The 12,998-nt window shown below is 29.3% G+C and overlaps 4 protein-coding genes across 5 annotated transcripts; 1 reads left to right on the forward strand and 3 right to left on the reverse strand.

Annotated features, from left to right (window-relative positions):
• Positions 1–414: 414 nt before the first annotated feature.
• LOC127069186 (regucalcin-like) lies at positions 415–2,873 on the reverse strand. 2 transcript variants are annotated; one of them, XM_051005961.1, is made up of 6 exons: positions 2,714–2,873; positions 1,720–1,907; positions 1,428–1,637; positions 1,150–1,362; positions 955–1,070; positions 415–860 (listed from the first exon to the last, which is right to left on the reverse strand). In XM_051005961.1, the coding sequence occupies exons 1-6, from the start codon at positions 2,776–2,778 to the stop codon at positions 630–632; spliced, it is 1,023 nt and encodes a 340-aa protein (XP_050861918.1). In that variant the 5' UTR covers positions 2,779–2,873; the 3' UTR covers positions 415–629. The 2 variants fall into 2 exon arrangements, with proteins under 2 accessions (XP_050861918.1, XP_050861919.1); XM_051005962.1 differs by lacking the exon at positions 2,714–2,873 and adding an exon at positions 2,251–2,438.
• Positions 2,874–3,591: 718 nt separating this feature from the next.
• Positions 3,592–6,884, forward strand: LOC127069185 (protein transport protein Sec61 subunit alpha). Its single transcript, XM_051005960.1, has 8 exons — positions 3,592–3,771; positions 3,978–4,045; positions 4,262–4,327; positions 4,460–4,670; positions 4,745–5,002; positions 5,084–5,250; positions 5,346–5,735; positions 5,806–6,884. Exons 1-8 carry the CDS (start codon positions 3,765–3,767, stop codon positions 6,067–6,069), a joined length of 1,431 nt encoding a protein of 476 aa, XP_050861917.1. The 5' UTR covers positions 3,592–3,764; the 3' UTR covers positions 6,070–6,884.
• A 508-nt stretch (positions 6,885–7,392) lies between these two features.
• Positions 7,393–11,371, reverse strand: LOC127069182 (integrator complex subunit 5). Its single transcript, XM_051005954.1, has 11 exons — positions 10,972–11,371; positions 10,746–10,875; positions 10,256–10,665; positions 10,040–10,175; positions 9,298–9,967; positions 8,927–9,174; positions 8,656–8,861; positions 8,428–8,574; positions 8,201–8,341; positions 7,870–8,130; positions 7,393–7,787 (listed from the first exon to the last, which is right to left on the reverse strand). Exons 1-11 carry the CDS (start codon positions 11,188–11,190, stop codon positions 7,566–7,568), a joined length of 2,790 nt encoding a protein of 929 aa, XP_050861911.1. The 5' UTR covers positions 11,191–11,371; the 3' UTR covers positions 7,393–7,565.
• A 318-nt stretch (positions 11,372–11,689) lies between these two features.
• On the reverse strand, positions 11,690–12,662 carry LOC127069107 (protein MANBAL). The gene is made up of 3 exons (XM_051005815.1): positions 12,496–12,662; positions 12,156–12,327; positions 11,690–12,048 (listed from the first exon to the last, which is right to left on the reverse strand). Exons 2-3 carry the CDS (start codon positions 12,324–12,326, stop codon positions 11,950–11,952), a joined length of 270 nt encoding a protein of 89 aa, XP_050861772.1. The 5' UTR covers position 12,327; positions 12,496–12,662; the 3' UTR covers positions 11,690–11,949.
• Between the last annotated feature and the right edge of the window lie 336 nt (positions 12,663–12,998).

Consider the following 12,998-nt stretch of genomic DNA (forward strand, 5'->3'; position numbering starts at 1 on the left):
GCAACACCTTTAATTTTTTGTAGCAATACGTCCTTGAGCATGTTTCCATGACAACCAAACTACCAAATGTTGTTATGAAATGTTACAAAGTATAGAGGACATAATGATTTTTTTATTCAAGACGATAAAAAAGGTAATGAATTTTTTTGTACTTTATATTATAATTTATATCAATATTATAAGGAAATATTATGACAGAGAAGTATTATGTTCTTTATTAATTATAATCAAGATCAACTAAATCCATAGTAGTTCTCATAAAACATTATTGAAAATTTTATTTCCATTAAAAGTTAAGTTTAATTATGTACTTTATCTTTACATGCTTTATACATAAAAAAATATTTTTAAATGATTAATTATTTTTTAACACAGTATTTTGAAATAAAGAGTTAAAGAAGGAAAAAGCTTAAATATATGATAAAATTGATTATATTTCTGAGATTACATAAGACTTTCTTAAATATATGCTCAAAGATATACAGTATGTTGATTAAAAGTTACTCTAATATCTCGTATAACTCAAGAAATAGTAAGATATTTATACTATTGGATACATTTATTTTCATATATTTGCAGTATTATTTCATAAACAATTTTCTTTTAAATTGACATGTATATTAATGCATTTACAATTTGAATGAATTGGCCAATAATCCATTAACTCCTAAACCTTTTACTTCAAATACACAACCAGCCTTAGGCTGCTTTTTCTTTTCTGCATCAGATAGTCCATAACTTGATGTGGTTATGTATAAAGTTTGTAAGTTTGGTCCTCCGAATGCTACACTGGTTACTCTTTCTGCTGGAAGTCTGATGTAACGTATTAATTTTCCAGTCTTTGGATTCACGTTAAGTACCTAAATGAAATGTATTTACAATAATATTAATTATGATGGAATCCAAGCATTCAAACGTTCTAGCCATTGTAATTCATTAGTATATTCTACTTACAACAGATCCATTAAAAACAGCTATCCAAAGATTGCCATCAGTATCTATAGTCATGCCATCGGGAACACCAGTAGAAATATTGTTTTTTCCCAAATCAAACACAATTCTTTTATTAGCTGAAAAAGAAAAAAAAATTAATTTAAAAAAAATATTTAATTATTTCGTATGAAATATAAATGTTTAAATATTACGTACATATACTTCCAGAGAGAGGGTTATAATCGTATGCAGCTATTTGACGCGTAGGTGAATCAATATAGTAGAATGTATCATCTTCTTTGTTCCATGCTAATCCATTGCTTATAGAAACAGGAGATATTTCAACACGTGGAACGAAATCTTTTTCAATGCGATAAAGAGTTCCTTGATCAGGGACTACATCTCCATTTATTTCTGGACCCATGGTACCTATCACAAGAATTAATTATTACCATTAATTAAGTTATATGATAATGTAATATTATGATACTGACCACCCCAGAATCGTCCAGAGGAGTCAACTTTGCCATCATTCCATCTTGTATTTTTACGATTTTTATCAACGGTAGATAATACTTTACTAGAAGCTTTAGTTAAATTAACCCCAGAATCCCATGTAACAAGAACAAAGTCAGTGCCAGAACCTGCTACAAATTTATTAGGCTCATCCTCCACAGGTACAGCTACTCCAACTGGACCATTTTCTATAAATAGAACAAATAATTTATAACATTGATCAAAGATGCATTACATCTTGTTCTAATTATATTGATTAATATCTATTACCTATATATGTAGATGTAACAGAGCCAGATAAAGGATCTAATCTATATAATTTTTGATTAACGATATCGACAAAATATAATTTCTGGGATCCATCATCCCAATGTGGTCCCTCAGTAAGTCCAAATGGTTCTGTTACTGTTTTAATCGTGATACCAGGTGTATTTTCATTAATCTCGGTTACACTTACCCTATAGAAAAAAAAACATTAATAATTTTAATTATTCAAATATTAGATTGTTATAAAAATATGAAAGAATATTTGATCATATTATTATTAGGTTAATTGTATTCGTATGGAATTGATAAAAAATAAAATCAATGATCTCACCATTGATTTCTTGTTTCAATGACATATTAAAGACAAAATTACGTATTAGGTTATCGTATAGTGAGAGGAAAAAGGAATGTTAGAATATCTTCCGATCGATTAAACGAAATTAGAAAACTACAAAGGAAATACTTAATGCACTATTACATAAGTTCTACGAATACTTTATATATCTATAGATTATGTAAAAAGAATATATTTACGTGGCCATTTCAAAAAACCCTCTGATTCAATTTTCTAAGGTATAGAGATATCTTCGATTAATAACAATCGTTAATTGTTAAACAATAGGAGACACAAAGAAAATAATTATAAAATAAAAACAATCAACTATTGTTAAAATTTATGATGACTTGATATAATTACAAACGTAGAGATAGATGAATACATTCGTATTAATTTTTTTAACGTATCAAATATGCGCGCGCACGCATGTACATGTATGTGCACGTTTAAAAATTATTAAAAAAAAGAACCTAATCGCTATATCGAATACATCGAAACACGATGTATTTTACATGATACAATACGTGTACAATAAATTAGAAAGTACAAATTCCAATGAGTTTAGAAACACGTTGATTCTTAGCCAAGTGTACGCTAGATTTATTTATTTTTTCTTTTTATTTTTTGTGCTTCTCAAATAATTAAAATCCTTTCACTTACCTAGCATCTGTCAAAGCAGCAAAATACGAAGTGAGATATAAGAAAAAACGAAAAATATCGAACATAATGAAAATTCAATATTTTCGATGTAGTTCAAGAAAGCGGACGGGATGTACGTACTTCTCAATGGATTTGATTCGATGTTGAAAAATTGAAAGTACTAGAACAGAAAGAATGACAAGTCGAACTTATTCTTTATCCTTATATAGAGTTTTACGTTCACTTTATTATACTGACAGAAATTGATAAGCGTGATAGTACATAAAATCAATAATGTGGCATTTATTCAAGACGCGTTGAATATAAATGAAACTTATCGGTAATAGGGTATGGCTCCATTTATATTCTGTCATAACTTAGGCGAATAATTAAAAAAAAATGACAAAGAAATACATTTTTCTTCTTCACATTTCACGTTATTATCTCTTAGAACATAATAAATAGTTGTTAGAAATATAATGTATTCTTTTGTAGAAAATAATACGATTTTTCTATATCTATCATTTATATATCTAATCAATTTTTTATAAAAAAATAAATATACAGAACTCATTTATTGAAGATAAATATTTTTACAATGCTATACAAAGATTATAACGATTATATAACACATTTATGACATCCTTGAAAAAATATGAGAAAATTAAAGCAAATATGCGTTGTCATAAATATCTACTTTAACAACTGTACAATATTAAAATATTAAAAAATTAAATTTGAACAAAGATAAACGTGTGTATCATGCGCATAAAAGTATGATTTGGTGCGCTTGCGCGGAAGGCATCGTGGCGCCATCTGTCGTTTGTTAGGAAAACACTCTTCTCTCGCGGCCAACATCATCAAGTCACGTGACAGCGGCATATTGATACGTGTCGTCGAAGAGAGCCACGATTCGCAACCGTTTGCCAGTTTAAGCCTACGCGGCCACCTTTACTCGAGTCTTCTTGTTTCATGTACAAGTGTTTAACGGTGTTGTTCTTGGAGTCCTATTAAGAGCATCGGTTAGTTGCACGGTTGAACAGTAATATTAAAGACAAATAACGGTATTAAAATGGGATGTGAGTATATAATTTAATTATTATAAATTGCAATGATAATTTTTTCTTAAATTATATTACCGCTATTTGCCGTATTGGTAACCTCCTGGAATCACTTATACTATAACAACATATTGTTACTACGAGGAAATTTTTTTATATTCGTTGACTTTCATCACCAAAATTTTATTTTCCTTTTTCTTACTCGTCTTATTATAATTTTTCAGTCAAATTTTTGGAGGTAATAAAACCATTTTGCAGTATACTACCAGAAATAGCAAAACCACAGAGGAAGGTAAGTTTTCGTGGATCTATTTATATCTTCGATTATATTTGCCAATTGCACGCATTGTACTTCCTAAAATTCTGTATTGTAAAAATTAGATCAGTATTGGACTATTGTAATAATTGGAAAAAAATAACCTTTAACCTACTTTCATACATGTGACATCATTTTTTATATCACTCTTTTTCTTTTTTACACATCTTTCATATTTCTATTTTTTTACAGATTCAATTCAGAGAAAAAGTATTATGGACGGCGATAACGTTATTTATTTTTTTAGTATGTTGTCAGGTAAATTATGTATATATATATATATATATATATATATATATTATTTATTATTATCACCTGTGCCTTGTAAGTTGATAATATATTTTGCACAAGAGAATATTCAAAATTATATAACGTATATTATTTTTTTAGATTCCACTCTTCGGTATTATGTCTTCGGACAGTGCAGATCCTTTTTATTGGATTCGTGTTATTCTTGCATCAAATAGAGGTACATTAATGGAATTAGGAATTTCTCCTATTGTTACTTCTGGTCTTATCATGCAGCTTCTGCATGGAGCAAAGATTATTGAAGTTGGTGACACGCCGAAAGATAGAGCGCTGTTCAATGGGGCACAAAAATGTAACTACAAAACGTCGTGTATATCTTACAATATCTTCATTGATTAAAAAATCTTTCGTTTTTTCTCCGTACAGTGTTTGGTATGGTTATCACCGTTGGGCAGGCCATTGTTTATGTAATGACTGGAATGTATGGAGATCCAACTGAAATTGGAGCTGGTGTTTGTCTTTTGATTATCATTCAATTATTCGTTGCTGGTTTGATTGTACTACTGCTCGATGAATTGCTTCAAAAGGGTTATGGTTTAGGAAGTGGTATTTCTCTTTTTATCGCCACTAATATTTGCGAGACCATAGTATGGAAAGCATTTTCTCCTGCCACTGTCAATACTGGTATGTTGATTTCAATATGATACATATTTTGAGTGATCACACGTAATGTGATATATTATATAAATTGTGGTAAATGCACAGGTCGTGGAACAGAATTTGAAGGTGCTGTTATTGCTTTGTTTCATCTTTTGGCTACGAGACAAGATAAAGTACGAGCTCTTCGCGAAGCATTTTATAGACAGAACCTTCCTAATCTCATGAATCTCCTAGCTACTATCTTGGTATTTGCAATTGTGATATACTTCCAGGTAAAATGTGTGAAATATCATTTGCTATACTCTCGAAAAATACATAGATAAAAATATGGATGAATATAATTAATATAATCGATTTGTATTTATAGGGTTTCCGTGTCGATTTACCAATAAAATCTGCTAGGTATCGAGGTCAATATAGCAGTTATCCCATCAAATTGTTCTATACCAGTAATATTCCGATTATTCTTCAATCGGCACTAGTATCCAACTTGTACGTCATCTCTCAGATGTTGGCTGTAAAGTTCCAAGGAAACGTGATTGTCAATTTGTTGGGAGTTTGGTCTGACGTTGGCGGTGGTGGTCCGGCTAGGTCTTATCCCGTTGGTGGATTATGTTATTATCTTTCACCGCCAGAATCAGTAGGTCATATCGTCCAAGATCCAGTGCATGCTGTTCTGTACATCTTATTCATGCTTGGTTCATGTGCTTTCTTCTCTAAAACATGGATAGAAGTTTCGGGCAGTTCTGCAAAAGATGTAAGTTCAAATACTTTTTATAACATTAAGTATGTACCGAATACAGTAATATGCATTTTTGTCAATTTAGGTTTGGAAACAATTAAAGGAACAACAAATGGTTATGAGGGGACATAGGGACAATTCCATGATTCGTGAATTAAACAGATACATTCCAACTGCTGCAGCGTTTGGTGGCCTATGTATCGGAGCTCTCTCTGTACTGGCCGATTTTCTTGGTGCAATTGGATCGGGCACTGGTATATTACTCGCTGTGACTATTATATATCAGTACTTTGAAATCTTCGTTAAAGAACAAAGTGAAATGGGTGGCATGAGCACTCTATTGTTCTAAACTTAATATACATAGACTTTCAAAGTGAACTTTTTTAATTTTGAAGAACTGAGAATAATAATTTATTGTAAAATAAGAACATTTGGCAATGTCAGCACTAATATGTACCTGATTTGCCATAAAGTGAAGTCTTCATCGTGTGAATCAAATCATACAATATGTGTATACATTGTCCTGGTAGATTTGTCACATTATGCAATTATTTCATAAATTCTCTTATGTATGTTAGAGTTATATACACCTTTTTTTTGTTTATTTTTTAAAAAAAGAAATACGTTTTTTTCTCGCATGTGTAAGTAAAATAGCCGTTTGTTCTGCACTATATCTCTAGTGCGTAAGTCATGCCAATTGCAATCAAATGCAATGACGAAGTGTAGAAGAGGAATTCATACATAACTCTTAAATGCTCGAATAAGAATGTGAAAAGTTTTTTGTCGGATGCTCGATGCATTCATTTGAGATAAAAAGTTTCTCACAAACGCACGCGAGCAATGTACATAGTAAGAAAATAATTAAATATTCTCAACATTTTTTACTAATATTTTAAACTCTGTATAATCCAGAGCTTTATGAAAGACTCAAGACGAGTACGATTAAATTCGTAACGTTTATATGAATTTAAGCAATTATGCATATATACGATATGTAATCATTTTGTTCGGACGAGACACCCACCTAGGGTATTCGTACAGCAATCAACTTGAACATTGTTTGTTCATCATAGGTACCATCATTCCTGTATTATCAAAGACATAACACAATTTAATTTCTTCAATGTATTTAGCACAATGTACTTTTATAAAAAGTAAAACTTATTTTTCGTCTTCCTTGCTTTGTCCTACCTATGGAAAAGAAACTACCTTTCTTTTGTTTATTTATATTTACTCAATATATCGTAAAACAATTGCAATTTATTAATATCAAAAAGAGGATGAATGTGAGAGATGTATCAATGATGCAACATATGACTCTTAAACTTATAAACGAGTGTTGATTTTTTATATGTATTATGAACGGAATAGCAGATGATTATACATACATATACATATATATATATATATATACATATATATACATATATATATATATATATGCACACATATATATAAAATATTGGCAAAAAATTCATTTCTATTTTATAAAGTGTGAATGTCCTTTTCTACTTTGTATGTAATAGCGTTGTTATTGATAATAATATACCTACTGTTATACAATTTCAATGTAGAAATTGGTATATTGAATACCTATACTGTATTGTGAATAGTATAAAAGTATTAAATTCCTTTCAAAGGCACATTATATTAGCTTTTCTTTCTCTATTAATTATGTTTTTTAAAATTCATTTCTTTTTTAATTCTCTAACATAATGTATACAAAATAAGTGATTATTATATTATTTACATCATAATTATATTATGTATTCCTATATTTATATGAAAAAGTTTATATTTTCCTTCATATTCAATCGTATAAAATATAAAGGTATTTTTGCATTATTATTTATGTTCATTAAAAAACAATGTAGAATAAAGTGGACCTAAATTGTGAATATTTGCGAGTAAAATCAAACGAAGTATTTCTATGAAACGTGTGTTTGGAACAGAAGTATCCGTATCTCTCCATGCAACGTTAGATCCTTCATTGCGAGTAAATAATGCCGGTGATGGAACATTCTCTCGCATGTATGCCCATACACATTCTCTCATCACAGTATTTATCTGTAATAAAAACAAAATAATATTTTTATTGAAGAAAAAATCCCAAGTAATTTATTTATAAAATGAACGTGTACACACATACCTGATTAGATTCTAGAACAGGTAGAATATCTCTAATACTTGCTAATGGAGGTGGTAGCAATTGTCCAAGTGCCATAACATTTAAAAGTGCTACTCCCTCTTCTATATTCCAGTTAGCCATAACCGTAGCTGCTATACCTCTTAACAAGACAGAACAATATGCTAAAGCAGGTCTGTACCAAGCTGTTAATTCTAAAAGAGTCCATAGCAAAGGTACGTCTTTAAATGTACGACGGATTTGTAAATCTCTTTCCACGGTAACCTGTAATAACAAAAAGCTGTGTTAACTAATATCTGAGATTTAGTAATCAGCATATTTTTCAAGTATCTACCTTTGTAAATTCTTCGTCAGGCCATGGCAATCCATTATACATAACATCAGGTGATACTAATTCTACTAACAATAAACTGACCATTGTTATTGCATCTAAATTAACAGGATATTGTTCTAATTCCTGATTGCTACAACAAGCCTAAAAAAATGAAATAAAAAAAATATTATATAACGATATATAAAATTTATATTTTATAACAAGCGTATGTGTGCACTTGAGCTTACCTTTATCACGTCAATTAACAACATTTTATTTAAAGTAATAATCCCTTTATCAAGGTTGTTCTCAGGTGGTGGTCTTCTTGGACCGTGTCCTATTACACCAGCATGAAATACAGAAGAGTTTCTTTGAGCTAGCATTGTACTTGTAACCTACAGTTACGAAAGTAATATTAAAAACATAATATGAAATATGTGTTTGATCTGTTAATTATAAATTTGTAACAATATTACCTGCCTATGATTTTGATGCAATAGTAACATTTCCTCAAATTGTGGTTCAAATTTTTCTTTTGCACCAAAATATTTGGCTGGATCGTTATTAATACAATGTACCAAAATATCTCTAAGTGCTAAGACCCGTGCACACTGAGAATAACAAGTTAAATCCTTTAATAGATGACAAACTATTTTTATGCCTTTTTCTTTTTTCATAATATCTGTAAATCAATATCAATATTAGTAAGCATTATAATATAACTGAGCATACCAATGAATAAATTACCTTCTTCTGCTATACATAAAAAAAAATATTGCAGTACTGCTTTTACCAATTTTAATGTAAGTTCAATGTTTGGAACAAAATAATCTTTCCCAGGCATACTTAACAAATCTAGCATTACAGCTATATCATTTGCTAAATCAAAATTATCCGTTTTCGTTAATAATGAGGAAATTTGAAGTAAATTCGACTTAATGGCTCTAGTTACTATTTTCGATCTAAATACTATTACTTTATTAGATCTCTCCCACCTAAAAGAAAAAACAAAACAAGTTTCACGTTTATAATTATTCTTCTGTAATTTAAAGAAGTTGATACTGTATCATGCATCAATATAGACAGATATTACGTAAAGCTTCACTTTATATACCTACTTTAACAATATCGTAAGATTTTCAAATAATTTTCTTGACTCTTGTATCTCTGTAACACTTTTATAATGAATTTCTCGAAGTGCTTGTTCTACTACTTGTGTAAAATAACCATGATTAGCGAACATAGTTTCACTCTCGGGTTTGTTTACGGGAAACAATATAGAATTGTTAGAAATAAGATGTATCAATGCAGCTAAATGAAATGTTGTTTGGGCTTTTACCAACATAAATGATGCAGCAGATATTAAAATATTAGAACTTTGTCCACCAATGAAGCACAATAGCCTCACTGCTGTTTGAACTCGTAATGGATCTCTATTTAGAAGTAATGGTATTATCACAAGTAACTCTTGTTTAATAGAATTTAAAAGAGAAATATTTGCAGACTGTACACTGTGTGTCCTAAAAGTTAAATTTATTTCTTGTAGCATTAACTCTAATATTTCACGACATACATTCTTGACACTCTGAGTTGCATTAACACTATGATATCCAACATTGCTTGTATTCAAACTAGTATCTAATAGAATATTTATTATTTGGGATGCTCCTTGTTCACAACCTAATGCTAAGTGTACAGCTAAGTCAATCAGTGCCTCCGGTTGATTATTGAAATATTTACACCAATCTGAGGCATATAAAGCAAGTCGTGGAATAACATCAGGATTTACTAAAATATAAAATATTATATTATTTTTTATATCTTTACCAATCTATTAAAGCCTTTACGCATTTTACTTACGTATTTGCGAAATATCGCTAGTTATTGCTTTTAATAACGTTGGAGAAAGGGAAGCTAATTTCAACAGAAATGGTACAGTAGCTAATTTTTGCTGTCTCGTATCTTCATCAACATTTATGTTTTCATCCAAACTCCACTGTAAAAAAAACCGGTTACAAATTAGTAAATCAAGAAATTTATTAATTATTATGGCCATTTATCGTCGTATTCTCTTACTTTAAATAAATCCAATAGGGCAGTTCTAATATCCTGAAAGTGACTACCAGCTAAGTGTCCTAGAATACCAACGACAGAATTCAATTTTGGATTCTTTACATTATATTCATAGCCCATGGCACAGAAATCTTTTAATCCGCATGATAATACTCTTGTAATAACTGTGTTTGGAAAACAACTTCCCACGTGAGCAACAACCCAATCAAAATGCGGACTATGTAATACGCTAGTATCCAGTAATGCTTTAATACAAGATTCTGTATCAGAATGCATAAGACATTGAAGACACTGCGCCGTGATGTCGATCAATGTACGAGTAGCACGACAAGACATCCATTGTTGTAAAAAATCATTGATTCCAGCATTAGTTGGTAAATTACCTCGTTTTGAATATTCTGATGATAATTTACCTATTAAAGTAAAATATTAACATTATATTGAAAAGTAGTTTTTCTATCAATATGTTATATAAAATTAAGCTTATATTCACCAAGCAATTCCAAAGACCATGCTGATATAATCGGTGCCCATGCTTCCGGATTTCCATGAATGAAATTACTTAATACACTATAAATTTCTATAATAATACCTTCCTCGGATATAACTACACTTTGATTTGTCTGTAAAATATAAATTAATGTTTAAATAAACTAATATTTTTATATAAATTAATCAACAAAACTAGTCGACGATACATATATACTGTTATTATTTACCTCAATTTGCCGTACATATTTTGTAACTGCAATACAGAATACATTACAAAAATACTCAAGTACAGCATCTCTTGCAGCAGGAAGATTTTTAAGTAAAAACAATGCTGTTCTTGTTACATCAAGAGTATTTGTATTATGAGGTCTGACAGCCGATGAAATAAATTTTCTAACCTCTGCTAATATATCTTGTGGTGATAATGTATTCGTTAAATGTAACATATCTAATGTATTTGTATATATATTTAAGAGAGAGAAAGAGAAAAGAGTAAATTTTTATTAATTCTTTAAATATATTAAAAATTATCAGTTATATTTCGTAATAACTTTACGTGAATACATTCACGTTTTTACAACGTGCAATTGCATCTTTTTTTGTGATGCGTGAACGTTCATATTGGTTCAGATGTACGTATAAAACTAAACATACTACAGTAATCAAAATTATATCGAATATTAAAATAATACAAATTGTAAACTTTATTAAATCAGAATTCATTTAATTTCATAGGAATTATAAAAATTATTAAATGATATATGATAATTATATACATTTATAATCATTTTATCAAAATAGGTTACGAATATAAACTTTGATTTGACTACAGCTCTAAGCTTCAAAATGTCTAATTCAAATAATAAGTAGTTTTAATATCTTTTTTATTTTATTTTCATAAATTTATAGGGCAATAAAATTAATCTTATACAATAAACACACTCATACTCTATCAGTCTCCATGTTTTATTATATTTTTATTACAATTATGCTTCTGAAAAAATTATCAACTTGGAGTATCTAAAATTATTTATACAATTTCTGAGATACTTATGTGGAAGATTAATATCATTTGTCAAGTATATAAGAATTAAGTGTTAAAAAGAGTTCTTAGGAATATCAAATTCTTTATATTGAACATTTAACAGACTTGAATTCCATATTTACAAATAGAAAGCGAATAGGATATTCTCTTTTTCATAGTTCTAACGTCTCTTTTTTTTTTCTTGCTTTCGTGGCCGATGAGGTTTTCTTGGAGTAACTTGTGGACTGTTTTCTGAACATTCGACATCACTTGGATCATCCTATAATCATTATCGTTATATATAATAAATGCATGAAGATATTGAACTAAGTAAATTATATTAAATGGTAAGTAAAAATAATTATTGTTTACAATTTAAGACTATACCTTCAATGCAGTACCTCCATCAGATGGACCTGCTCGGTATATAACTATAGCTAATATACATACAACTTGAAATATTGCTCCTAAATAAAGTCCAATTCTTAATAATTGTTCAAAAAATGTTTCTTCGGCAGGAAGTAAAAGACGTTTCAATTGTGGATCAGCATCTGCCATACTAAAAGATATATGCATTAAATACATCAACACTATGCATTAGAAATACTTATATTCAAAAATATTACTACTAGTAGATATTTTTCTTATTGTACAATAAAAATCCTTTATATTAATGACAAGGAATCAGGAAATACTTAAACATAGTGCACAGTTTAAATCACAATACCTTTTACTAAGTATTTAATTCCATTTAGGAAATCATCAAATATTGTGTGAGGGAGATATGAATTTTTATTAAACATATACCACAACACGGAAATCAATAACCTAAGCAACAGTCGATCGCACGCAGAAGTTCGGTTCGTATAGCAAAATTTTCAGAATTACCAACCATATCGGTCGTATTTAAAATGACAACTATTCAAATATTGGTTCAGTTGTAATAATAGATTAGACAAAGATAAACATTAAACGCGTAATTTACTAAATCGATAAGGTTATAATAAAGTATGGAAAATATTCGTTCTTATTCAGAAAGTTCATCAATTTTTAAATGTGCAAAAAGTTTGCCAAATTTTTACTGCGATCTCATTAAGTTGTCACCTTGCTTAAATTTAATAAATTCAACGATAGATGGCATCGTAATACGTAAAATCGATCTCTGCGCCAACTGCAGATAATAATGTGTACTAATTTGCAATAAATTCGCAATATTTTAATCGAATTGAT

This window comes from Vespula vulgaris, chromosome 14 (assembly GCF_905475345.1).
Source record: "Vespula vulgaris chromosome 14, iyVesVulg1.1, whole genome shotgun sequence".
Classification (NCBI taxonomy): Eukaryota; Metazoa; Arthropoda; class Insecta; order Hymenoptera; family Vespidae; genus Vespula; species Vespula vulgaris.

What these genes read in the sequence shown, in the direction of transcription:
- LOC127069185 (XM_051005960.1), top strand. An exon ending in TAGCAAAACCACAGAGGAAG is followed by an intron (nt 4,046 to 4,261) that starts GTAAGTTTTCGT and finishes ATTTTTTTACAG; the next exon opens with ATTCAATTCAGAGAAAAAGT. An exon ending in TTTTTTTAGTATGTTGTCAG is followed by an intron (nt 4,328 to 4,459) that starts GTAAATTATGTA and finishes TTATTTTTTTAG; the next exon opens with ATTCCACTCTTCGGTATTAT.
- LOC127069186 (XM_051005961.1), bottom strand. Translation starts at nt 2,778, where the DNA reads ATGTTCGATATTTTTCGTTTTTTCTTATATCTCACTTCGTATTTTGCT. An exon ending in CTCTGGACGATTCTGGGGTG is followed by an intron (nt 1,363 to 1,427) that starts GTCAGTATCATA and finishes TTCTTGTGATAG; the next exon opens with GTACCATGGGTCCAGAAATA. An exon ending in CCCTCTCTCTGGAAGTATAT is followed by an intron (nt 1,071 to 1,149) that starts GTACGTAATATT and finishes TTTCTTTTTCAG; the next exon opens with CTAATAAAAGAATTGTGTTT.
- LOC127069182 (XM_051005954.1), bottom strand. Translation starts at nt 11,190, where the DNA reads ATGTTACATTTAACGAATACATTATCACCACAAGATATATTAGCAGAG. An exon ending in TAGCGATATTTCGCAAATAC is followed by an intron (nt 9,968 to 10,039) that starts GTAAGTAAAATG and finishes TTTATATTTTAG; the next exon opens with TAAATCCTGATGTTATTCCA. An exon ending in CTGTTCTAGAATCTAATCAG is followed by an intron (nt 7,788 to 7,869) that starts GTATGTGTGTAC and finishes TTTTTATTACAG; the next exon opens with ATAAATACTGTGATGAGAGA.
- LOC127069107 (XM_051005815.1), bottom strand. Translation starts at nt 12,326, where the DNA reads ATGGCAGATGCTGATCCACAATTGAAACGTCTTTTACTTCCTGCCGAA. An exon ending in ATGGAGGTACTGCATTGAAG is followed by an intron (nt 12,049 to 12,155) that starts GTATAGTCTTAA and finishes TAATGATTATAG; the next exon opens with GATGATCCAAGTGATGTCGA.